General features: G+C 38.7%; 1 protein-coding gene across 1 annotated transcript in view; it reads left to right on the top strand.

Moving 5' to 3' along the window:
* The window catches only part of LOC134533632 (large ribosomal subunit protein uL1m), a 206,308-nt gene that overhangs the window by 10,183 nt on the left and 168,318 nt on the right, over positions 1 to 27,807 (top strand). Inside the window, exons 3-4 of the mRNA XM_063371130.1 lie at positions 8,719 to 8,932; positions 11,108 to 11,275. Coding sequence (XP_063227200.1) covers positions 8,719 to 8,932; positions 11,108 to 11,275 — 382 coding nt within the window. The remainder of the gene's footprint in view (positions 1 to 8,718; positions 8,933 to 11,107; positions 11,276 to 27,807) is intronic.

Below are 27,807 nucleotides of genomic sequence, written 5' to 3'. Positions count from 1 at the left end.
ATACAATACATTAAATTTACAATTAATTTACATTTAATTTTTCGTTGAGATTGAGCACGAACGATTATAATGTTACGCCTGACAGCGGAATGCCTTGTTCACGTTGTTGGTCAAAACCAAATCTACAAAGCCTCATCTAAAGTTTCATTTTTTGGTTTTTTTAATGTGCTACTGTTACCCAGACTGTATTCACTCACCATTTTGGCACAAAAATCATCAATATATTTCCGATTTTTTTCCAATTAGAAACAGTTTTTTTTCCAATCCTAAATCTTACTTGATTCTAGTTTATGATTCACCCTCATCAATACGAAATAAGGCATGGTGTTTTTGCTCCATTGTTACAGTCACTTTCTTACATTTAGTAGCCATTAGGTTGCTCTTAATAAGTGCACACAATACAACACTCGCACTGAATAAAAATAACTCTCACGAGCACCTATCACCAGCACGAGTAACCATCGACTGAAGGGAACAAAACAAAACAACTCGCAGGTGTATAGTCACTTCTTGGAAAATAGACGATGAGCGGTAAGACTCCCGGCAACTGAGGGCAAGAGGACCCTCTCTTATAAATGTGTTTTCTTATTTTCCTTTGTCACAACATTCTTTTTCATCATTTTTTTTTATATTTTAGATCTGTCCGGATTAACCGGATGTCCGGACTAGCGGGGTCTGGATTAGCGTGACTCTACTGTAATACTTTGTTTTCTATCAGTTAGCAAATTGTTTTTTTACTTATTTTGCCTGTGCAACTTAATCACTTATATTGTTCATGTAGAATATTGAATTATTTAAAATCATTCACATAATTTAGCTGCAGTTTAGTTTCTGTAATTTTACACTCTTAGTATATAAAATTCTGTAAAAAATGTTCTGTAGCAGATGCAGTAAACACATTTTACAATAACTAATCATTATAAAGCTACCAACAAGTGAAAATATTTTTCCTAGAGAGTGTTGGTTTGAAGTGCGGTTTTTTCAACTTCTGGAAACCTACCTATTTTTTACATACAATATTTTCATCTGCAGTGACGATTAATAAAGCAGTCAGATAATAACAAATTGTGCACGTGAAGTCCACGCATGACAGAAGTTAAACTTTTGCTTTTTAGTTATAGAGAGAGATAAATTATTTTCATTTTCGATCTAATTATCCACATAAAAAATGTATAATTATAAACTTAATTGCACAAATCATTAGGTAACTCTTTTTCAAACGAAGAAATTATATTTAGAATCTTTTAATTAAAATAAAAGAAATATGGCAGTGTCAATTGTCTATGTTACGAAAACTGAGGAGTAGACAAAAATAAGCAGCGTTAAGAGATTTCAGTAGCATCACTGCTGTGTCTCTTCTACCTCTCCCCTGCCGTCTCCCCTTCCTGTGATTACATCTAGTATACAGCATGCTCCATTACGTATCAACCCCCTCCCCTCTTTTTTTTGCCATCTTCCCATTCGACCGCTAGCGCATGCGTTGGAGTTGCGTCGCCGCTGACGCACTCTCCACCTCTACCGGTTCCCCCACCACATTCCTAACTATTCCCTTCATGAGATCAGATTTTTTTGTAATGCTGGAAAATTGTTGCCCCTCAGCAAAGAAGTTTCAGTTCATAAACCAACATCTAAGTCATCACTATCTGATTCCAATGGTCTAAAACCTAATTCTTTACTCAATGGATCATCTGTGTTACTATCTGATGGATGAGTCAACTTTACTTTTCGTGATTTTTATAGCTTTTTTTGCTCTTTTACATACCATACATGTAATTTTTCATTATGTCTAATATTTTGTCTTTTTGGTTCCATTCCTTTATACTGTTTCCTAACAACTGAATACGTACTTTCTTGGATATCAGGATTCTAGCTGTTACTTCTTCCCTGCACATTTCCTTTTTGCAGTCCACAGTTTAGAAACTGTAACATTTCTTCAGGAGTGTCTTATGTTGCAGATTTTGGCTTTTTTATAATCATTTTTCTGGGTGCTTTTACTGCAGTGTATTTTGAGTCAGGATAGGTGTTAGCGAAAGTAGATTCATCAAATTGTTGTGGATACTGTATTTGAGGATATAGTTGGTCCAGGACACTTAAAACATCTTTCAACATTGGAGAAGATGCATGTTTTTCTCTGGAAAGTTATTTATATTTTCATTCATTCCTTCAGGTGCAATATTTGTTGGTGTGCTATGTATGTCTGTCACACTTGCAGCTTTTTTTCTTTCAAAAGCCAAATTGTTTTAAGGATAAAATCTTTTCTTTAAATCCAATTTTTATGTTCTCTTTTGGCCGAAGGTCTGCATGAAAATTGAGTTTAGCTGGTAAATTTCCCAAATTGTTATAGCTCTCCCAGGGTTAACAAAAAGCATGGATTGAAAACATCTTAGCATTGATTCTTTAATTATCAAAAACCGACAAAATCGAGAGGATGCAGCCTGTGTTTCGTTTGTTGTGGGAAGGTTCAATGATGAATTCCATTAACTCTGCAGAACGCTATCACCTCCAAGCTGGCTGCCCAAAGTCAAAATTAAAGGTTCTTCATTTTTGTGCTCATGTTTTGCACAAGCTTAATCACATCCAAGAATAGTTCACTGTTCATTCAGCCCATTTCTAAGTATAGTGCTATGCTGCCTTCTGAGGTTCCGTTTAGCATTGCATAGTTTACCACAAGCTGATAAAGCCATGTCATGTGCAGTTGTAGTGGAAGTGTGTGCTGGTAAAGGCTAGAACAAGACAGTTAAACACTTTTGTGAGAGCAACGATAAAACTTTGTGCAAATTCAAATAAACATGCACTCATACAGTCTTGAGACTCTATGATTCTTGCAATATCCACAGCGAGTAAACTGCAACAAAGAACTATGAACCGAGAAATACTTCAGTTACTCGCTGTTACAAAATTAATCACAAAGTAGCATTCCACAAAATTGGTGTTATTGCAGCTCATCAAAAAGTTAATTATTACACTTCAAAAATATACTGCTAACAAAGAATTAGGCTGCAGACTGAAAGGAAAACAATGTCTCTACAGTTTAACTTTAAATGGTTACAACAACCAAAACTCAACACTCATTAATCTTCCAATGTTTACATTACTGTACATTTTGTGTAGATTTCCTAAAAAAAAATTAAACATAAAGATTTTATACTAATCATTATCACTATAACTTACAACTTGTAACCCCATAAAATACTAACACTAAAAGCTACAGTCTGTAAGCCTTGAATTGTTCCTAGACACTGATACAATACAATAGAAGACCCCTTGTTTGCTGAGGTAATACAAGTTTGAGCACTCACCTTACAAACTGCAGTCTGGGTGTCCACTCCAGGGCGTTGCTGTGGTAAGTAGTCTCATGGTCACCTGTTTCGTCACGCTCTCCCCACAGTCGGCAATCTACACGGTCTTGGACGGCGATGCACTGATAGGAACACCAAGTCCCGCAGCTCAGCGACCCAGTAGTACTCGCCAGCTCGCAGGGTCTACACACTACTGTAATAATACCTGTGTTCCTGTAGACTTAGTAGGTACTTCAAAACAAAAAGCCTAGAAACGTAGGCCATGGCATACGTCAAGAAGACATATGAACAGTGAACAGAGGCGGAACACAGGTAAAATAATTGGTGGGTGTTAAGGAGAATCGTAATATATAAAAATATATTAAAACAATGAAATCTGGTTACTTCTAGATTATTTTAATGGTTAACTTATTTTATTTTGAACAAGCCAGATTTATCATAGTATGGTCGTTAATACTTTTGGTCACCACTTTAATGACTTACAAACTAGTGACAATAAATATTTTTATGAAAATTCACAGGTTCAGTAAACTCAAAATTTAGTACATTGAATTATAATAGAATTGAATTTTACTACACGCAGGCCGGCCGCGGATACTTTGATAATTACTTTACAGATTATATTTATTTTAAAGTAATTTGCACAAACAAGGTTTCAGAGTAATAAAATCAAAAATAAACAACTTTCCATTATTTAGGATTGACAAGTACTTTTATTTACTATATTTTATACCTTTTTCTTAAAATGGTAGTTAAATAGTTCGCAAATTGTTCGTAGAGAATTTAAAACTTTAATATTTCTTACATTGTGTCTTCCAAACATAGACTTAGCTGCATGCGAAGTGCTATTATCCGAACGGCGAGGTGTGACGGGGCGGATAGCAGACTAAAGTTGACAGCACGATGCAAGGAATTTAGATGGCCGAAATCAGGAACTCAGTGCGGGTAGATGTGGTTGTCTACCCATCACTGGGGATGGAAAACCCCACTGTGGAAACAAAAGTTCTCACAGTGTTATTAAGTGGTTATGGTCAGCGGGAAAGTTCTCGGCCACAAAGGGCTCAAGAAAACAGGAAATCAAAAGGGCACTAAAATCACTACTCACCAAATTGTGGGGTAGGTCGGTGGTACTATCTATCCATGTGATGGTAGACGTCCACTAGCGCGGTTGCACGCACTTAATTCACCAGAAAAACACTAACACTAATATAAAGTAAGTCTAAACTTTAAAATTGTATGGGGGTTTTCCCCTGGTCGTCGCGACTACATCCTATAATCTTTGATGTCCGACTTCTCAGGAGGAGAGACGCGGTCGCGGTAGAAGCAGCGCGGCAGATGTAGGATGCTCCCCGTACCACAGTTGATTGACGACTCTTTTTACTTGAGAGAGTCCCTTAGTTCCTGCATGGGCTCAAAACCGAAAAGGGTGAGGGGGGAAGAGAGAAACAGAGTGGGCGGAGCTAAGTGGGCCATGGGAGGAAAAGTGCCTTGGGATTGGTCAGGGCTTGTGACACAAGAAAAATATAAAACTCTTTATGAGCGCCATCTTTAGTTGGGACGGGCGCCATGAGATAGCGCACCGAGCGGTGGTGTTACTGTATGCCGTCTAAGGCAAAGGGGGATTGGAAGGTGGTGCTCCCTGGCGGGAAAAACTGACATTAGCATGCTTAGTTTCGGTTGTGCTCGAGAGATCGCGCACAAGCCTCGTGGAGAGGAGAGGAGGGGTTGACGAGGGAAGGGGCATGGTTCCTGGAAGCATAGCAGAGAACCTAAGAGGGCCAGGGGTGGCGGGGAAGACCAGCACATCCGCTCTGCTCGCCAGGGCCTCGAGCCTGGGAAAGCGAGCTAGGCTCGCCTGACGAGGCAGGTCCCCTGCGTGAGGAACAAGGCGGAAGGCACGTCAGGCAGGGAGAGTTATCATGCCTGTTCCTGCATGCCGGCGAGATAAACTTGACTCGGCTAGCCTACGCTGTGTGTAAGCGTCTGCATGTCTCTGCTGAGACGTTGAGACTCTCTAAGACCCACTAGTAAAGTTTTAATATGTATAGCCCTGGGTGGTATAGATGAGAAAATAAATTTTGATGATGTACTCTAGCTTATGGGAAGGCAAAAATATCTTAATTAATAAAAATTGAAAAACTGAGCCAAGAAAATACTAATTTTCGGCTCACTACTTACTACATGCTACCTCTTACCATAGGCGACACCGCTTCGGGGTCGCACAGCCTCACTCCAAGACTATGTCACTGCTGTGGTCCAGTTCAGAGACACTGCCCTTCCTGTCATTTGCTGCTCAGGCTTATAAGACACTGCTCTCTTATCATTAATGTGACATAGACCCTTGTTGTTTGTTCTTTTCTTGAACTCGCTGTCTTGCTTACTCGCCCAACAAGTAAAAATGTGACAGTCGTCAGAGAGCGTTTTCCACCCTCAGGCGATTTTTTCCCACACTCAAATGGTTCAGTTCCGCTGAGCAAGTTTTTCCACGTAGGAGTCGCCTAGTGAGTAGCAACTCACTCCACAAGTTGCACCAGTGCGTATGTTGACCGATACCTGCTACATTCTTCGAGGGGCTAAGTCCATTGAGCTCCTTGACTGCAATTGCACTAAGTCCGAACTGACTGCTGAAAAGTTAGTGAAGCTTACCAAAGTTTCAGGCTAGGTCCAAATCAGTGCGCAGTCAGGCAGAATGACGGTGTCGGCCAGTGTCGATGCCTGGCTGGTAAGGGATTCTGCTGCTCCTGATAGTGGCCAGGGCAGGCCTGTTTATAACAGTTGCCCACCCCTTCATAAGCTTCTAGAGTAGTTGAGTTACTTCTGGCGGGAGGTAGGTCAGGTGACCTGTCATGTGATGTCCCCCACCACTGCCCAGCCTTGCTCGTGCTTCAAGGTGCTCGTATGTGCCGGGAGGTTAGGCAGCCCGTGCTGCCTTGCAGGATAGCGGATGCTCCGAGAACTTCAGCGCACGCAGCCTTCCGTTGTGTTTGGAAAAGCCACGGCCACACAGTCACAATGCCAACAGACATCACCTGCTTACATTATGGTTTTTCATAGCTTTGAGTTAATTATTAAATAAAAAATGCTAGTATGCTAAAACTGGGTTGCAGTGGGCCTCAAAAAGTGGGGGGCTTGTCGTGTGTTGTCTGCTAGTCAGGACAAATATGGACATTTCAAGGGATTTCCCAGATGATTAGAAAAGTTTATGGGTTTTTGTTTGATTTGTAGTAAACAGATATGTACTTAAGAAATTAATAGGCATATAATAACCAAATCAGAAGCAATAAATTATTTACTAAATAGGGAAGGAATAATAAGTACTTATCTTTATCCCATATTGATCACAACTGCTAAGTTTCCTTAAACCTTTTGGCCAATTTCTTTGATCCTTGCAACAGCTATCACTTTAGTGTTTCCTGGTCACCCGTTCTACTCAGTGAATTAGGTGGAGTTATCTCCTGTCATATTATATCTTATTACTAGTTATAAGATGAATGTGGAGATTGGTAGTTTCTGAAATTGGTGTTTTTGTGTAATGGACATTCTAGTAATAATTGCCATATTAGCAATGTATTTACTCTTGTGGTATGCAATAGTCTCACATTACGTATGGTATTAACTCACTAGACCCTAGAATATTGTGTCGTACCAAAAACTGTATGCGTTTTTACTTTCTTTGTTTCCATTTCTGTCTTCTAACCTAAAGCTATCTCATTAATAAAATATGTAAATTAACGTGTGAAACTTAATATTATAAAATAATTGATTCATCAGAATAATATATTTTATGTGTAATATAGTAGTTTAGCTGCTATAACTTATAATTTAACTAAAAATATTATCTGAGCACAGGATATTGGATAATTGACTTGATTCATTCCAAATGGTATCTTGTTGCCCCTCGTCTTGCCAACCTAGCGGGAGTACACCAGGCAGACAGAACAACAAACCAGGCAGCTATTACAACTTGCTACGTTGTATGTTTTGCCCGGCTAAGCACACAGAGACACGTAACAGAACAAAGACAAACAATGTTCCTTAGGGATTTTTCATTACGATGGTTCTACGTTATTTGGAAATAAAAGAGTTTATTAAATAATCTTTGTTTATTTCTTTTTTAAAAAAAATGTTTTTTCTCATCGTTACATGGCCTCAGTACACAATTTTACAAATGACAAATGAATTTAGTTAGAAAACTTCGTTACTTGTACAGTTTTTTGTCTTTTCTTATACAAATTTTAACGATGTCTTTGAATTTTGTTAGGATGAGGTCCAAATACATACCACAGCACCATACATCTTGCCGTTGATGGTCGAGGAGTCTTGTCACTCGCCAAAGAAAAAAAAAACTTAGTAATGGCCCTTGGTTAATTACATAACTCAAGGTACCGTAGATCGCGGACCGAAATCACACGAAGTCGGGCCGATGCCGACGCCTAGGGCCTAAATTTCTAGTTAATTAATCCGAAAAAAAATGAACTTAGGTTGAAAAAATACGGCCTGGCCCCAGCCCCTAGGCGTTAAATTGTCCCTTAGTTAATTCTCATATTGTGTCATGACTTGCCGACGACGCAACCGGCTTCGGCGACGATCGAGCAACAAGTGACTTGGTCGACGAGATTACCTTCCCTTGTAAAGGTGAAAACAAGGGAGGCAACCCCGTGGGCCAACTGACCAATCAGCGCACATAATTCCAAAACATTACCATATAAGGAAATTCGGATGGGCGCATCATTCCATGCCAGGGCTCGCCCTGATTGGCAGGCTAGTGGTAGCCTCTAGAGAACTTACCAGACGGTTGCTTCAGCTGTGCGTCCACGTGACGCGTAAATCCCAAACACGCATTTACAAAGTGAAAAATAACTTTCTGGTGACAGAGTGTCGCGCCTATCCGCTCTTCCTTCTGTACCTTCCAGACTATTCTCGAAATATTATACTAGCAATATCTATAGAATTTAAAATTTAGTAAACAAAGTTGAAATTCATTATTTATTAGAATCTTTTGTTTAAAAATGATGTCCTGTAAAATTATAATCTATACTGCTTTAAACAAAACAATTACTGAAATTGATTATCAAATATCAAAATTAATTATTATGAACTGGATTTAACCCTCAAATTAATAATTAAGTATCTCAAGGAAATAAGTATTTTAAGGCTTTCCATGAAATTTAACCAAAGTAATTAACAATTCTTAACAGATCTGAACAATCCTTATCTACATATTAAATAATTATTATCTTTTATATCAAAGTTATTCTTAATCAATATTCTTATGACACAAAAAAATATATGTATATAACAAATCCTCATTGTGCAATGCTACAAACTGTACATGGCATCACTGTAGTGGTTCCACTGTGTGTTGTTTGGGGCAAGACACACAAAAGAACCAAGTGTGCGGTGTTTGGGGGGTCGGCAGGTTGAAGGCGGCCACCCAGCGCCGGATCATCAAGGACGACCTGAAGTCGGAGCCCGTGGACGACGTGTGGGTGGCACGCTACCACAAGTGGCGCACCTACAGTTTTGTGGAGGCGGTCCTGTGCCACAAGGAGACGCACCACCCCACCGTCTACAACGTGCCTGACGCTCCGCTCACCGTCACCTTCGAGCTGGACCTGTCCACCGACAAGAAGGTGAGCCCCGTGAGCCCCGCATCTAGGTGCTGCTTCTACATTTAGTCTTCATGTTACTCATTATTATTGTTCACTCTCAACAAATTTGTAATCTCAGTTTTTCTGCGACAGTGTTCTCAATGTCCAAAATAGTTACAAACTATGGTTTTTATTACATGTGGATATGAAGCTATTGAAACTATTAAATGTATTGTTACTGTATGGAGGTTGTATTTGGAGCATTTAGCCGTCGAGATGTTCAAAGTTAATACTAAAGAAAAAAAAAAAACACTGGGTTGTTTCGCTTGACTTGTCTTAAAAATTTGCATTATTCAAATGCTTGCATTTATACATGCTTGCTGTCCTTGTTAGTGTATGATATGTTGATAACAATTTATTTTACTTGAGGGCTTTATATCCTTTTTTGAACAAAAGTCTTATAATATTATAAGTCAGGCAAATTGAAATTATAAGTGATATCAATAACTATTTTCAAGTTTAAAACTTAGAAGCAATTACTTATAACTTAAAATATACATGAGAAAACTATTTTATTAAATATTGTGAAAATTTATCATGAAATGTTGCCATGAAACTTTTTACAACCTTCATACTACTCATTTTTGATTATAAAAAATTACAGATGAAATCTTGCTTACATCTTGAAGTTTTTACGAATGTTATTTTGAAGATAAGATTTTATAAGTATTTTTCACTGCCATTGACTGGTTTTGTACACCATTTTATATCCTGCTTTAAGTGTAATGCATATTGTATGTTTGCTGTACTCACTCAACCCTGCTGGTCTCCAAGCTAGGCCTCGGTGACCCAGCTTCAGTCTCAGTCATGAAGCTCACTCAGGAGAATCCAAACTCAGTTCCAGTTTAGGCGGTTCAGTGAGCTAGTGGGTGTCCTTTGCATTATCCTGCTGGCCCCCAACAGTGTATTCTGGAACTTTGCCATCTTATCCATCCACTTCTGGTGATGTAGTGATGTTGACATAGAACCAGATTCACATTCCCAGGCAGTCCCTAGTTGTATCTTCCCAAATGGGAAGGTCTCCAGGGCCTCCAGGTGGGGGGTGGCCTGGCCTCCAGCCGTGTACATTGTACACTACGGCCCCACCTTCGGGTAGCCACTTTAACTCTGTAAGCATACAGCTCACTATAACATGCCCCAAGTTATGGCAACCAAATTATTCTTTACTATCATGAGCATACAAAAAAAAACAAATATTTAATGGGATTGGGCGCCTTGTGTTATGATTAACATAACCTAGTGATAATTAGTACCACCATAAAATAAAAAACAACATTTATTTTGGTAGAATACTCAACAATAGTAATCAACATGACTCTAAACACAGATTTCTCGAATATGTCCAAAATAAAACAAATTATTTCCAAATCTATGTTCAGTTACGTTGGGCACATGTTTATTAATTTTCAAAAGTCTATTTATTATTTGCCTCCAGCTAGTCAGACACGAGACTCTGACTCCTAGGCCTACTGGACCTGTGTGCGACAGTTTGATGAAATAGTTTGTTGTTTCTAATAAAATTATTGAACAAACATCAATGCTAATTACGTGCGTGATTTTAATATTGTTCACTGGGACGGAGCTATCGACTCATGGCGCAAAGTCTCTAAATGATGGTGCAACCAGCCATACCTGAGTCCTGGTACAAGGGAATTTCTCAACCTTATAATTCGCAGCAAATTCGTCGCCGCACGCTGCCTTCATTTGCTGATGTCCATAGTGATTCGTTCTCGCGTTTAACTTCACCTTTGTCATTAAACACGACGCTGATCTGCTTCAAACGTCCAAATTTCGCACGGGAATTATCGCCGAAATCACGCCATATTCCCGGCATCAGAAGCACTTTTTTTCTTAATCTTTTAAATTTCACATTGTCGGTATTAATCGGCCAATCCAAACGTCGACGCTAGGCGTCATTATTACAAGCGACCAATTACAATGTTATTGTTTCGAACCACGGCCGAATGTTGTTGATTTCATGCGTAGTTATGGCAACGTCCGAGGCCGCTGACGCTCGTGACCACGCCAAATAAAACATTGTCGAAAGTCCGGGAACTAAACACAAACAAAACAAGTGAGCATCAATAACAGTTGCAGTGAACTTGTAAATACGGTAGTATTACAACAGCTGCTGGGTGTGGTGTGTGGTGTGTGCAGACGAAGCAGGTGGACAGCCTGAGACGGCTGGTGCAGATCCCACACCCCTTCAACCCCGACGAGGCACGCAGTGTGATAGCCTTCTGCAAGGACGCTCAGGCCCAGAAGGAGGCGCTGGAGGCGGGGGCGTCCGTCGTCGGAGGCAGCGACCTCATCCGCAGCATTCAGGTCTGCACTTTGTCACACTTCATCATCTATTTTATCACTTTCAAGAATCATTAACAAACAAATACTGTCTCAACGATTCATAGAATAATAGTACAGTATAACGCGCCATTCTTCCTCTTCCATGGATCACACACTTTAGTGCACGATATGATCTAAGCAATCAATTGCTGTCTCGCCTCTCTTCAAGACAATTGCTTTTAGCTGCGCCAACTTTTGGTTATTTGTAGAGCACGTTTTAAAAGTTTTAATCAACGCAGATACAAACGTTAAATAAAAATTATATTTTAATTTATATACGAAATAGAAAATCCAATAATGTTAATTTATGTAGGTTAAGTTTTGAACTGTTTGGTGTCACAACATGGCCTACACGCTTTGTGTTGCCATGAAGGTCGGAATGTCACCTGGCACAGCCATGCTCGTGACGCGCGCTCCTAGTGCGGCGCTATGGTTATTTATGGATGCGAGTTTTGTTTACGTTTGACGTGGCGCGAGGCAAACAATATTGTTGATTGAATATTTTAATCAGGATGGATGGCCAAAAAGATAAAAAGAAATGCAAGCAGTTCGCTTTGAAGGAAAACGTGGAAATTTTGAAAGAAGTTGACAAAGGCAGGAAAAATGCAGATGTGGCATGGTCGTTTGGTTTGGTTCCCACTACACTGTCAACAATAATAAAAGATCCCGAAAAAATTATTCAACTGTACGAACAGTCATCTTTGTCTATTGGTTGCAAGAGACTTCACCTAGGAGATAACAAGGGAATTCTATATCCATAAATGTATATATCTGCAAAATAGTTTAACCCATTTGTCATTTTGTGATCGACAGATATAAATTTTGTACATGTAGGCCTAGAATTTAGGCTACTGTAATAGGTTCATTAATTTTTTTTTTAATTCTTTTGGTTTTACAAATATTTGCTTCTAAGCTAATGTAACATTTGATCCCCTACTACTTTATTTTTAAAAATTCAAAAATACTACGTTTTAAAGGTAAATATATAGACTTTCAGAATAAAGTACTTTCATTACTTAGTATGAAAGTTGAAGCTTTATTGATGTACTTTATAACAAGATTCTACTGTAATTACTTTTAAAACATAGTATTTTTGAATTTTTAAAAATAAAGTAGTTGGGGATCAAATGTTACATTAGCTTGGAAGCAAATATTTGTAAAACAACAAGAATTTCAAAAAAATTACTGAACTTAATACAGTAGCCTAAATTCTAGGCCTACATATACAAAATTTATGTCTGTCGTACACAAAATGACAAATGGGTTAAACTAATTTTCAGATTGGGATAGAATTCCCTTGTTATCTCCTAGGCGAAGTCTCTTGCGACCAGCAGATAAAGATGACTGTTCATACAGTTTAATAATTTTTTCGCGATCTTTTATTATTGTTGACAGTGTAGTGGGCACCAAACCAAACGACCGTGCCACATGTGCATTTTTTCCAGCCTTTGTCATTTTCTTTTAAAATTTCCACTATTTCCTTCAAAGTGATTTGCTTGCGTTTCGTTTTATCTTTTTGGCCATCCATCCTGATTAAAATATTCAATCAACAATATTGTTTGCCTCGCGCCACGTCAAACGTAAACAAACCTCGCATCAATATATAACCCTAGCGCCACACTAGTAGCGCGCGTCGCTAGCATGGCTGTGCCAGGCGACATTCCGACCTTCATGGCAATACAAAGCGTGTCGGCCATGTTGTGACACCAAACAGTTCAAAACTTAACCTACATAAATTAACATTATTGGATTTTCTATTTCGTATATAAATTAAAATATAATTTTTATTTAACGTTTGTATCTGCGTTAATTAAAACTTTTAAAACGTGCTCTACAAATAACCAAAAGATGGCACAGCTAAAAACAATTGTCTTGAAGAGAGGCGAGACAGCAATCGATTGCTTAGATCGTCTCGTGCACTAAAGTGTGTGATCCATGGAGGAGGAAGAATGGTGCGTTATACTGTACTATGATTCTATGAATCGTTGAGACAGTATTTTTTTTTACGTTTTATACTTGTTAACGATTCTTGAAAGTGATAAAAATTAATCAATTTATTAACTGCGCAAACACAGTAACAATTATGTATGTAAAATTTTCCTGATAACTGGAAAAGAATTATGGTTATATTGAAAGGTAGGATACGTTTTTATGTTACACTAGGCGCAATATAACTCCGAGCTTGAGCTACATCACACATGAGGAGTAGGGACTGCAACACGTGTGGGGGTCGGGTGGATGAGGAGGGGGTATAAGCAGATACGGTGACCTTGCACAGCAGATAGAGAAAAGCAGAAAACATTGACTACTTACCACTGACGTTCCAAGCACTACCTCAGTTCTCCAACGCCACTGACTGTTCCATCCGAAGAGTCTGATGTGTATACGTCACTGCTGTCACTGTTTGCTTCACCTAACTGAACAATCACTTTATCAATTTCAATGTCAAAATGCACATCTTTATCCCAGTATTCGTTCTCGAGTGTCTTGACGTGTTTGCAAATTGGTATCCATACTTCTGGACCCATTCGGTTGAATATCTCCTAGCAAAGTTTTTTTTACAGTTGCCAAATTGCAAGTAACATTTCTTGAAGCGACTTCTCCTTTAACTTTAGCCCATATGCTTTCTATCGGATTCAAATCCGGATGATAAGGGGGCAGACGAAGAAATGTGTGGCCACTATTTACCAATAGTCTGTCTGCCGAGTACTGCACTTGCGAAGGTTTGTGCTTCTTTATGAGGTTATACAAGTTTGGTTTGAGTATGTCGCTAGTAAAGGAAATATTCTCCTTACTTAACCACTGCTGCATTTCCAATTTTGTCGAGCTGGAGGTAGGTGTTTTATTTATTTTTACATTTTATCACAACAACACTGTTTGGTGGAAGATTTGGTATTAATTGTTCTGTGAGCCATTTTTCATAATTATCTTTATTAGTGATGGCCCGATATCCAAAAACCCGATACTGATACCGATTCCGATATTTCCAAATTTACTGATCCGATACCCGATACCCGATATTCCGATAATAGGCCTATCTCATTTCTAACACTAATTCTATAAAATTGTGGTTCTGGAGTATTGTTAGAGACCATAATAAAAAATGTTAAATATTGTAAATTCACATTAAATGAAAGCTAATAATGAAATTATCATAATGGCCTACAAATAAGCTCTTTAAATTCAAGGTCTTAAAAAATTAAATTGTTTTTCAAAGCCAGATAAAGCAATATTCTGGTGTAAGTATTACCTACAGTATGCAAAAAACATATTGTAACTTCAAGGAAACAAATTTCAGATTTTTATGGAGAAATGTTAGCATTTGAATGTGTTCAGGTGAAAGGCGATTCCGTTTTTGTACAAATTCCACCTGCAGAGTTAAACAATCTTTCAGAATGAATTGAGGCAGGTGGAAAGCCAAGATATATTCTGGCTAGCAGTTTCAGTCTCAGGGATGCCGGGATAAGTGATTCCACAAATTTGATGTATTGAATGTCCTAAAAGATTTCCCACCACGCAATATTTCTTTACAGCAATAATTGCAAATTGCTTTTGCCTTATCATTGGTTTTTACTTGAAAATGTAGCTAGATGTCATTTTTCGGCGGCATTGCGCATTGTACTCACAAAACAATAATGCTTATAACCTAGACAGCTCTATACTAACAACACAGGCGGGAGTGTGAAAAATACCCTAGCGGCAAAAGGCATGCCGTCTGCCATCTATCGGACTGAGGTGAAAACAACGCCACGTTTTCACACAAAAATCTTGTGACTGTCCGGGATTAGTCTCTAGTGTATGTGCTTATAATTAGGGCCTGGAAAATTTCGGTGTTTTCAGTATGCAAAAAGCGGTACTTTCAAATTAGAAAAGCGGTGGTTTAAAGTCGGTATTTTCGTTATGCAATGGAAATTTTACCGGTATTTTAAATGTTGACTAAATTGTGCAGTTATTTAATATAATAGTTTACATATTTAATAATCAATCCATGTATACTAGGAATAGGCTAATATGCATAATAACAGCCAATTAAATCCAAAACAGTTACACAAAACAGACATGTTGCTATAAATGTTTGCAACCACACATATATATATATTTTTTTTTTATTTTTTTTTTTTTTGCTGCTGCTGCTGCTGCTGCTGCTGCCAATGCCACATGCTTAGCCGACTTTAGGTGTTTGTCAATGAAATCTTTTCTATCCCATGAAACTTTACAGTTGCAAAATTTGCACATCACTGTGCTATTGTCAGTACAATGAAACCCATGTTTCTGATACTGATATGCCCGTATTTAATGGAGTGAAGGAACAGGGGGTTGCCACTTGAACAAACCCCAGCACACAAATGAGAAGAAACTTAGTGTGAACTATATCCCAGATCAATTTTGAGCATCAAAACCATACACGAACACGACTTATGTAAAAATACGGTAATTATGCTGAAACACAAGACTTGGGTTAAAGGATACTTTAACCTTGTGTGGATCAGGTAGAAAACATTCGGCTATAAACGAAAGATATAAGAACAATGCTATTCTGAAATGCTGTGACATGTTTTTGGAGTAGATAATCACAGCGACAGACCGACAGGATGCGCTCCTGCCCTTGCTGTCAGCGATGTTTATTTTGACAGCTCAAGCAATTATCTTTTCCACGTCCCTTCCCAGCGTAAAAAAAAAAAGAGAAAAAAAACACGCTGACAGTTTCTCACGCAGAAGGTTGAAATAAGGGAGGGAATGTGTTGAAATGTTAGTTGGATAAGGAGGGGGGGGGGGGGGAATTGTTTTTACAATGTTTGTGGCTCTGGGAGGGTTGAGCCTTGAAGAATTAGCAGGGGATGGGAGAGGCAAGCGTTGCGTCACGTCACGTATGACGTCAAGCCGCCGGGCGGGTAAGATAACATGACAGCTGAGACGGCTTTTCGTGCGATAGTGGACACGCCGAGCTCGGCTAGACACTGCCGCGTGGACAGTCTAGAGGGGTGGTATCTATTTTTAGACGTCTTTTGTATGCCTGCCTGCTTACAGTACAGCGCTCGCCAAGATAAACGTGAACACATAGAGCCCAACAAAGTGTAACAGACTTGTTTTTCAGCCGATTTTACTCAAATTTTCCACTTTCTCTGCTCAAATTTTTCATGTTTTCTCAAAAAAAAGTCGTCGTATAAACGGAATGGACGCATCAGAGGGGGGTCGCATCGGCGGGATTCTACTGTAATGGTACTTTTCGGGGATATATTCTATATTCGCAGTGTAATATAGAAATGTTGTGGATTTCGCGAATGTACTTACTTTTCGCGTTTTCATGCTAAATTTGCACGAATTTTCGCAAAATTCGCGATCGCGAAAATTTCCAGGCCCTACTTATAATGTATGAATCACGAGTCACTGCATGTACTTAGTCCAGTGTCTCAACTGTAAGGGATCGTCCATTAATCACGTGATTTTTTTTTTTTAGCAAATTTTTAACCCCACCTCCCCTCTAGTGATTTGTGGTGAGGTTTCAGACTACACCCCCCCCCCCCCCCGGCCCCCAATAAATCACGTGTATTTTTTTGCTACAAAATATTTTTAAAAATTTCAGAATATTATCTTTAAGTATAGGTATAATCTAATTTAATTCTGGAAAATTAAGCACAGTGATAAAAGTGTTCAGACACACATTAAGGTTGCAGGTTTATTCTCACTGGCATAAAAATAATAAAGGAAAGGCTTATATGTGATTTACGCATGTATTCGGCGCCAAAATTACAGTCTTACTGGTGACTGGGAAAATCGGGCGAAAAAATAAATACATGTGATATCTCTCTACACCCCCCCTCCCCCATTGTGATATTTCGTGATTTTTCCCGACCCCCCCTCCCCCATTTTGAGCCTCACGTGATTAATGGACGATCCCTAATCTACGAAAAATACCGTCTGGAAAACATCAAACTTTTGTATCCTTTATAAAATTTCATCATGGTAAACGACACTCTAGAAAGAAAGGTCTTCAATTAGCAAATTTTGTAACCATTGTTCAATTGTATCACTCCATTTATTGGTGCGAAAACACGTTAAAAATACGTGAAAAGTAATTTCAATACAACTTTGAAACGTACTGCAGAGTTTATAAAACCACACATCTTTATTTATGTTGTTGGCAATGCACTCAATATAGCCAAAATAATACCTTTGCTGCAACTTTCCCTACTTAACACGTTTCTAGTGATGGGTCGAGTCACCCTATTTCAGCATCGAGTCGAGTTCGAGTTAAACAAAGAAATTTATCCTCGAGTCGAACTCATAGAAATTTGTCTTCGAGTCGAACTCGAGCCGAACTCATGGAAATTTGTTGAGATGAGTCAAACTTAGCGAGGTTCAAGTGGCAGAATGATGAGTGAAATAAATATAAGTTAAATATTTCTCAATATAATATATGTAATTAAATATGAAAACTTTGAATTATTAAAGGTTTCCCTACACATTTTGATTTTTGTATTTTTTTTTTTAATCTTCATACTGACGCTTTAAGTGAAAATGCACATCCAAGTGTCGAATCAGACGTGAATTTGATGATGACTGAGTCTTGTATTTTTTGCAGCACTTGCATTTAGCTGTCTGATGATCAAATTTTTCAAAAAATTCCCAAATCTCTGCTTTTGATTTCTATTCGTCACTTTTTGACGTCCCAGGCCGTACAAACATATCTATTCCACTAATACTAAACCGTATATGATTAATACGACGCCGGCGACGCAAACTCAATTGTAAACATAAACTTCAGCAGCCTCAATTTTCCGTTCGGCCATGGAAAACTGGTTGGAGATTTCAATTATGTATTGTTGATATCAATTTGCCAAAGTGGCAACATTCCCTGGCTGTATTAAGACTTACGTAGGCCATTGGCCCGGAGTTAAAATGGCGGCTTAGTAGTAAATATTATTTACTTCCAAAGCTGCCCAAATATTAACGTGGTCTTGTTCATGACTGAATCTAGAGAACATTTTTTAAATTCCGTTATAGTTAAATAAAGGTATTTTGTTGCAGTTATAAATATTAAGTGCATATTGAAGGATGGGATACACTGTTTGCGGTTACACACGATCGAAAATAAATAATCTTCCGACTTCGTTTTCAAGGTTTTCAGTGTTGGATCAGAGGTTTTCCACTAGGTAGGCCTAAATAATACATTTTATTTTATTTTAAAGTGCATGGTTTCGGATAAGTACCTACCTTCACTATTGGAAATTGTGCAACATTATGGTCGAGCCAAAAACTAAACTTTGACGAGACTCGAGGACACGATCTTAATCAACTCGGTTTTCGAGTCGAGTTTAGTTTCGCCGGCTCGACTCGACTCGCTCGATTTTTCGAGTCTCGACCCATCACTACACGTTTCATATTAAAACTTTTGTAAAACTTATGTAACGTATTTGTATAGAACAGCAGTTGGCGACCATGAAACAACACGAAAAGAAAATGCCTGTAATATCAAGCAGCAACTTTATTCTTCTTCATGTTTACTTACGGCTACACCACTTATTAAATTAAATATCGTAATTATTTTCGTTTATGTTTTCATTTTATGTACACTTAGTGAACTTCGAAAATTCATCAAGCGAAAACATTTTGCGAATATCTGAAATGAATAAATATGCACTAATTACTGGGATTTTTGTACACATGGAAGAATTGTACCGTAGGGATGCATTGCAGTATCAGAAAGAAGAAATAGGCTTGAAATTGTTTCAGTGGAAAATATGCTTGGAATTACTAGGTAATATGGGATAAAACCTTTTTCCCCACCTGCGTGAATCATTATTAATCTTTGACCCTTCACGACAGGCACTAGTAAACCATTTGAGCACATGTCACTTCACATTTTATTTTTTACATGAGACGAAAATATGTACGACTCATCCATGTATATAATTGTGCGTACATCGTTTCTATATTGACGCATACTCTTGAGATATTCTATACGTTTTTGCCGAATATCTGATTTTTCTATTAAAAGTAAGCGCTGCGTTTTGGTTTTCTGCCACCTGAATCCTAGCTTCTTCAAAGTCATCCTTAAATTTGTATTGCTACCTTGGTAATTTATGTCATTCTTTAGTTTACGTCGTACAGTTGACAGTCGGCACACGTTTTTCAAGTAAGTAAAAATTGTACACAGTACGTCGTACCACAGCTTCATCAAATGTGTCCAGTTCCTGTTTACATGTTTTCTTTCGCTTCTTGTTGGGCGTTTCGAAAAATGTTCCTTTACCGGCTACATTTCTCTTAGCCTCCCTTTTAATTGTTTGTACAGTCGTGCGAGACACACCCGTCGCCTTAGCTGTTCTCAGCTGTGCTTTCTCTAGTGAAATGGAGGGTTCCTGCAATCGCGCTTCATTTTCCATTAACTGCAGAACGTTATAGACGGTTTCCCGCGCCTGCGAGTGCAACTTTTTACTCTTAACTTTTGACAACACTGGAGGCATTTTATGTATACAGTTGTACTTTACTGAAGTACTACACTACATATGTAACACTGGCTCTGGACAAAAGTGATACACTACATCCACACAAACCTCAGATCCAAACTGTAAACGAAAACATTTAGTAAGTACCACGGATTTGTTAACAAACGTATTCGTCGGACTTCACCGAAGGACTAAGTTTTCACTCTGTGCAGTAGCATGTAGCCCCTGTTATCAAGTTGCGCATTATCGCTCGATGCCGCGTCAACTCTGCCTTCCCCAATTTCGTGACTCACATACACACATAGATTTTCTAACCGTCACCCAGGCTCGGAGTTATGTTGCGTCTACTGTTAAGTGAAATATTTTTACATTGTTTACATTGGTGTTTTGTGTGGGATTTTAAAATCATACGTTGAACTGAAAGATACGTTATTCTGAAGTACGTTGTAACGGAATTTCACTGTAGTTGTTTCCTCCAGCAATGTATTTGTTCATAAAGAGGTCCACCATGAATAAAAGTTTTGGAATGTATCAATTGTAAACAAAAAAATGATATAACTCACTAGCAGGGTATCAATAGTTGTGAAAGTCATGAAAAAGTAACAAACCTGAAGGACTGGTCAAGGAAGACTCCAAAAAGTGCCGAAATAAACAGTAACTGTGCTAAAAGTTAGGAAACTTTTATTTTGCAGCTATTGCATTTGATTTTTAGATGCTTAACTTCAGTCACATATTAAAATACAAATAATTGCGGACTGTTTATTTTAATCATGTTATGCTGCCAAGAATTAACGATTCTCTGTAATGAATACCTCTTTAAACATTCATTTGTGAAATTACGAGTTATTTTTTACCAAAACACTGAAACTTAAACCCAAAAATATTATATCAACATATTGTACATTTAATCTTTATCATTATGCCGGTTGTCTCTTGGCTGCATGTGTTGCACAAAAATTCTGGCATGTCTGTACTCACGGCACAATAATTTCAGTGATGCATGTAGGTATATGTTGGCAACAGTGTAAAGGCTTGCAAGAATTACAACAGCCAACAAATACTATTGTGTTGCCTTTCGCGTTGCCATTGAGTTATGAGAGATGCAAACAAGAAGTGTGCTGGCTTTTCTTTTGCATCAGACTTCAGAAAGGTTATGTAAAAGTTCTAAAGTATAGGAATTATAAAAGTTGTTTTGTGAATTATGACAGCCATAACCACTGAAGCATCAAAACTACGGGAAAGTGCTATGCGTATTGTAAAAATGTAACAGAAGTGTGTGTGTGTTTTTTTGTTTGAGTATCACACAAAAACTACTGGACTGATTTTGATGAAACATTTTGTGTTCAAAAGCTTATGATTGGACTTAAAAACTGGTTTATATTTTATCTCGTTACAGTGGCAAGAGCTGGAGATATATTAATAAAATAAAATTTTTTTACAACCAAGTGCAATACAAACAGTGAATGTGTCATTTCTCTAGGTCTTCCACACAGTCACACAGTAAGGTCTGGCAACTTCCTATTCTTCTCCTTGGCGAGACCCGTCTGTTTAGTGATGCTCGGGCAGCTAGAGAACTAATGGCACTAATAACAGTTTAGTTTTGAATTTCCTCAATAGATGGCATTGCCTTGAATTTCAAACAAACTATCGTTTGGTGCTTGCATCACGCCTTGCCTGGGGGTTACTTGCGTTCCCAGAAACTGGAGCCGAAGGTTAGCGTACCAGTTTATCTGATGTGTAACCTTGATGCCCCGCGTTTGTGCAACGGTACCAGGCTGTGCATCTCAGAGTTCGGGAGAACTGTATTATGGAAAGATGTGTATGTATTATACTTTAATCTTAGTTTAACAATTATTACCAATATAGTACATTATTTTGTTTTCTTTAACTGTGCGTTCGAAGCAAGTTATGAATAGCACTTTAGTAATTTTTGAAGATAGGTTGTAAGACAATTTTTAAAGAGGAAATATTTCTTGTATCAACTTGCATTGGTGTTTTCCTATTTCGTACAAGCCAGTCTTCATTTCCTGACTCACTTTCTGCTTGAGCTTGTGTTTATTATAATTATAAACTATGGTGTCACCTTCATCACCAACCGTCTTTTCGTTTGTGCTGTTGCTGACGTGCCGGGAAATCAGCTGCATTGCATGTAGATCAGCAACATAAGTAGGGGGATCGCAGCGGTACAGGATCAACAGTTGGCCAATTAAAAAGGCATTAATCATAATTAGTGACTCCCTGTCACCTGTAAATTAAAAGCCAATTAATCTTAAGGAAGTTTAATTAGTGTGTGCATGACTCCTACCCCCACCCCCTATGACTCACCACCACCTGTATTGTCTTCCACCCCCTCCCCCTGTCCCTTAGTATTATTTAGAATCCCATTAATCCCAAATGGAGAGTAATCCCATCAATTCCAATTACTTCCAAGTGGTGTGTGTATAACTCAGTATCTCCACCCTCTGTGACTGGCCACCGCCACAAGGCCATCACCCCCCCCCCTCCTCCCTAAAGCACTCTGTCAGGCAGCACTGACGGCAGCTCTTTAATGTGACAGCAGCAGGTTCAAATAGTGGTTATTGGATAGCCACACAGTTTGCTTTTAAACTTTTACTTAAGTATGTTCTGAACCAAGAGAGCAGAATAATCTCTGTGTTGTGCTATCCACTATACCACAAGTACAGTAGAACCCGTTTATAGTGAACCCGCCTATAATGAATTCCCGTTTATTGTGAATTTCCGTCTCGGTCCCGGCAAAATGATGTGAGGTTATGTATTAATTTATTGGGTATAGCGCACAACTTTTGTCAATGTTGATACGTTTTCCCGTGTACCACGAACAAATTTTGCCGACATAATGCACATTTATCTCAAATATTTTCATTTAATTACAAGTTTTTTCACGAAACGTCTATTCTGGATCACATTGAAGTTTTTCTCCGCAATACGTTACTCGATTGTCCATTGTTCATATAATAAACAAGTCGTATTCGAGTGGCCTCGGTAGGCTACGTGTAGCCAAAGATGATCAGTTTGGTGAAAATAAAAAATAAGTTTTCCCTTCATAGTTAAAGAATGGGCGAACGCGTGTACATTTAATATGTTATCAAAATTAAACATAAATTACCGCCACACAAATACGTATGTACATTATAGCAGCAAATTCAATATTTTTACGTCTCATTTTTATCGTTCACGTTTCAGACATTTTTATCGAGTAAGGTTCGTAAGACTACCACTAGATAGAACTCTGTGGACTAAATTTTTCCATAGAAAGTGAGAAAATTTTGTTCCAGCTTTAGCAACTGCGATACTAAATGATACGTAGTGATCTTTGATGCGCTAAACTCGTTACTTTTCGTTTATTTACTTTTGACGGTAAAAAGAATTTCGTGTTATTAAGCTGAAAATGTGCTTCAATAAGAAATATGTACATAAAACGGGATGAAAAACGCGGTAAAAATCATAAGGCATTCTCTGTGTGAGATAAACTGGACATTATTGAAAAGATAAGACTCCAACCCCACTGTCCCGCACGTGTTAATAGCAAAGGAACTGGGAATTGCAACATCCACATTAAGTACAATATTAAACAAGCTGAACAATCTTCTTTCTCAAGCTGTGAATACGTCACAGAGTATTAAACGCCTGATAAATGGAAAATACGCCGATGTCGAAGAACCATTAATAGAAAGTTTGTACATGTGTAGTGCATTAAAAATATCTGCATTTGCTCATAAAACTGTTGCTTTGAGTATTTTCATTCGTTCTTTTCTTGGCTTAGGCCAATGTGTAATTGTTTTTGTTTTTGAGTATGTATTGTCAATATAAAAGTTTTTCCAGATATAAAGTTTCCCCTCTATAGTGAACATATAAACTACTCCTTTCAGATTCGTTATAACAAGGTTCTACTGTATAGTTAAGGATACGAGGGTGGAATAAGGCATACATGATGCGTGAGGGTGAAGTGTTGGCCAACGTCTTGACAGGCGTCTTGGCTAATGTCTTGGAGAAAGTTATATTAAGTCATAAAAGCCTTGCATGAGTAGCGATGGTGGCTATCTTGCCGACATCTCTTTCGAAGACGGAAATGGCCCTCATTGGTAGTGAAATGTGTTGGTAGCCATCATGGCAGCAATGCCTCTCAGGAGTGGTGAAGGAGGCGGCCATCGTGGCCGATGTCTCTGGAGCAACTGATCTCGTTCCGGCGCAGTACCTTAAAAGTGTGTTATTTTATTTTCTTTCTAAGTTTCTTAAAACTTGTTACAACCTGAAAACGGTTTATTATGGAAATAAAATCCAGTAATATCTTGAGTCAAAATTTTTTTATGTACTAATTTTTTTCTTTTCAGTACACACAAACTATATAAATATACGCCAATTTCCTACACTATATAAATATTCATGAAGCATATATAAAATCAACATGAAGTTTGTGCTTACCTAGGGGAGAGGATTGAGGATTGCTGGTGTTTTCCTTAACCCCCTCTGGAGACAGTCGTTTTAAAGATCCTGGTGATGAGGAGAGGCAGTTGTCAACACTGTCTTCATCTTTGGGGAGATGGGGCAACCCAATGGTGAAGGCATCAAGAGGAAAGACTGTGACATATCACAAAAGCAATGCAGTTTCCTTGTCACTTCAGATTTGAAGGGTAGTGGGGAGGAAGAGGAGGTCAGGAATCTCTCTCCCTCACACACGGACACAGGCGCGATGCTCAGCCGACATGGACCCCTGTGAGGAGCCACAGCAGTGGTTAAGCAGCAATGGCGGTGGCTGTGGTGACAGGTTACTCTGGCAGCAATAGTGGTTATGACGGGTGTCTCATCAGTGATGTGTGCAGGGAAAAAAGCTAACAGTCAGAATCAGAGTCGAAGTGATGTTGAGGGGAAGGAGGTTTGGGAGTTGGTTCCAATATCTAATGTCCCCAAAGAAGCGTGGCGACGCCATCAGTTGGAAATGCATTGCTTGCTGTCCATTCTGTTGTGACAGTATGATTTTGAGAACAAAAATTATACTGAGTTCCCCAAACACTAGAATTTTTTTTTGAGTCACACTCGGTATTTTTCAAGCAGGAGGTTGTGGAGTATTCTCACCTTAATGCCCTTGGCATCATCCTCCATCTTATATGCGTAAAACTTCAGCCAAAGACCAGCGAACTCAGTGATGATTTACCCTTTGGCCTTTGTCCTTCATCCCTCCTGTTACCCCTTTATTAATGGGCAAAAAAGAACTCTTGAACTTTATCTGGAGCGTATTTCGGCGTGTTAAGTTGCGCAGCCAAATCAGAGGTTTGACTCATATATGTCTTAATGTTAGAAAAAATATGATACCGTCAACAAAACTCTGCTACAAACGTGCTTTACGAAAAGTAATTAAAAATCAAAAACTCAGTGTAAATGATTTTGTTTTTATCGTATTGTCTAAGTAAGTCAGAAGTTTATTCAAAAACTATGTTTTATATAAAATATCAAATTTACACCAATAACATTAAGAAACATTCATATTATGTAGGTACATGCCATGAGAAATTAAAAACAAAAGAAAAAAGATAAGCTCATTTTGTTTGGTTCATACCTGTTTTTTTTCTTCAATGCCATAATAAATTTTAACTTTGCATAGCAAACAAACAGACAAGAAACTTTTGATTGTCACTGTTTATATCAAAATATTACCATAATGACAATCCTTTCTGTACTGATGTCATTTTTTGTTACTAAATCTGTTAAGAATTATGTTAAAAAAATACTTTACAATAACCTCAAACTACAATAGCACGTTTGTTAATAACCTCAAATGATTGTGTTTGCAAGCAATTCAACAAGTCAATGAAACACTTTCTAACTTCACTCATGAACGAATAAGACTCGAATTCACCCGAGTCCGCCTGATCGTTCGTGCGCTACCTACGCGAACTCGCTCGTTACGATGCCCCAGTTGGCAATGTTGAGCCGGATATCCGGCTATCCAGCTGCAAGGCATAACCACGCTGAGTGCTTAGAGTATGTGTGTGCTTGTTTTATAGTGTGTTGTGGAAACGTGTGGGTGAATGATTATGCGAGAGGCTATTTGCACAGAATCATTTATTACAATAAACATGTGGCAGTGAAATTATACAAAATCAGACATCAGGCTATTGTTACAAAACAGTAAACTTGAGTGCTCCCAAATAGTGGTCATAAGATAGTGGTTTCTGACAGGGTGTCCACCAGACGGAAAAGTACGGGAAATGTACGGGGATTTTTTATCATACGGGAATATACGGGACTGTGCGGGAAATGAAAGTTTCCATCCGGGAATTCGAAACGATAGACGATAACGTCATTGTGATAGCCAAGCCCATGTTCGGAAACGCTCGTTATGTCTCGGCTCGGTGGAATGCTAAATGCTACTGTGCTGTACCAATATTGTAGGACGTAAGAGAATAGTGGCACTTCTAAACCGGTAGCTTTGGGTGGTAATCTGTACGGGGACGAATTTTATGGCGTGTAGTACGAGAATTGTCATGTCTTGGTGCGAGAAACAAAAGGCGGTAAAAGTTACCGCAGTTCGTTGGCAAGTTGATTTGGTGGATAGGCCGTAGTGTTACTGTTTTACGGACATTTTATAAAGAGAACACAATATTTCTCTCGGATCACTGTTTAAATTGTTTCAGTTGAAATGTTACTCTTCGTGGGATAACCTCGGACTCTTTGTTAACATTCTCTAGACAAAGGTGTTGATACTACTAAGTGCGCCGTGAGAGATGGGTTATGACAGTATTTTTCCGCAGCACGGTAATTAACTAGAATTACAGATTTGCAAAAGAAACGTGTAGTCCACAAAAAGTGTGATTTTCTTTGTTGTGATTAATGTAATATTTATTTCTTTTTATGTGACGCTTCTTGTATGCTGCGTAAGTGATGTTCACATTGTGTTATGTTGGATACTTTTGTCTAGTATTGGTCATGTAGGCCAAGTTTACTAGTGTCATTTCAACATAGACGCCAGTGTCTGTAATTCCTATAAATAATAATGCGTTCGCAACGAGGCAAAATAAAATATAATAGTAAGTGGGAGCAAGAATTCACTTGGCTAACCCTTGTTAAAACCGACTTGCATAGAGCTAAATGCAAAGTATGCAACAAACATTTTGCTATAGACAGTATGGGTAGGAGTGCGGTGGTTTCTCATAGCAAAGGAAAGGACCATTTGTCAAGAATTAAAGTTCAGAACTCAACGCCACCATTGATGTATTCATTTGCATCAACATCTGTTGTACCTGATTTCACATCTGCTGCTTCAACATCTGCTTTACCTGCTTCTGCATCTACTGCTTCAACATCTGTTTCAACCGCTTCTACGTCTGCTATACATGCCTCTACGTCATTTGCACTTGATTCATCAGTTGTGTCTACATATGCATCCAGTCAAGATACTGACGCCGTCTCCGCTACCTCTGACTATTTAGACGTGATATTTGCTCGGGTTCGTGATCTCAGGGAAGGTTCGGCCTTGTGGCTAGAGGTAGGGGTTAACGCAGTAGGGCCCCCCGAGCTGTTATGGCCACTCGGGACGCCTGAAGAATAACACAAAGCTTCTGAAAGATAGTTGGTGAATTTAATACAGCACAGCCCAATACATGGTTCTGCCCGTTCTGGCCGTAACGGTTTGCCCGATGCGACTAGTCACACGCGCAGCTCACTTCCTCAGTGGCGACTCACGATTTTAATGCGCGTGAGGGGCGGACTTGTACACGTGATGCGATAGTTACAAAAATACACTCTGACATGGCGCACGATATCTTGACGAACAATACACTTCACTATTACCTAACACTTAATAAACTGGGCTAGTGGCACGTAGGCCCGAGTCTCCGGCGACTCTACGTGATACCTAGTTATGTCCCAGGGACTGAATCGTTATTATGTTCGATGGCACGCGTCGCCTGCTGGCTGCCCCGTGCAAGCCAAAACTAGGTAGCCTGTAGGCTAAGTTGGGGCGTGAAGCACCGACGTAAATTCACATAAACTCCCCACAGTACTTACGTATGACGTAGAACACTCATCTTGGAGCACTGATTTAATTAA

Source organism: Bacillus rossius, chromosome 7, assembly GCF_032445375.1.
Source record: "Bacillus rossius redtenbacheri isolate Brsri chromosome 7, Brsri_v3, whole genome shotgun sequence".
Lineage (NCBI taxonomy): Eukaryota > Metazoa > Arthropoda > Insecta > Phasmatodea > Bacillidae > Bacillus > Bacillus rossius.
The sequence above is the reverse complement of the archived record's forward strand: the minus strand, read 5'-3'. Positions and strand labels throughout refer to the sequence as shown.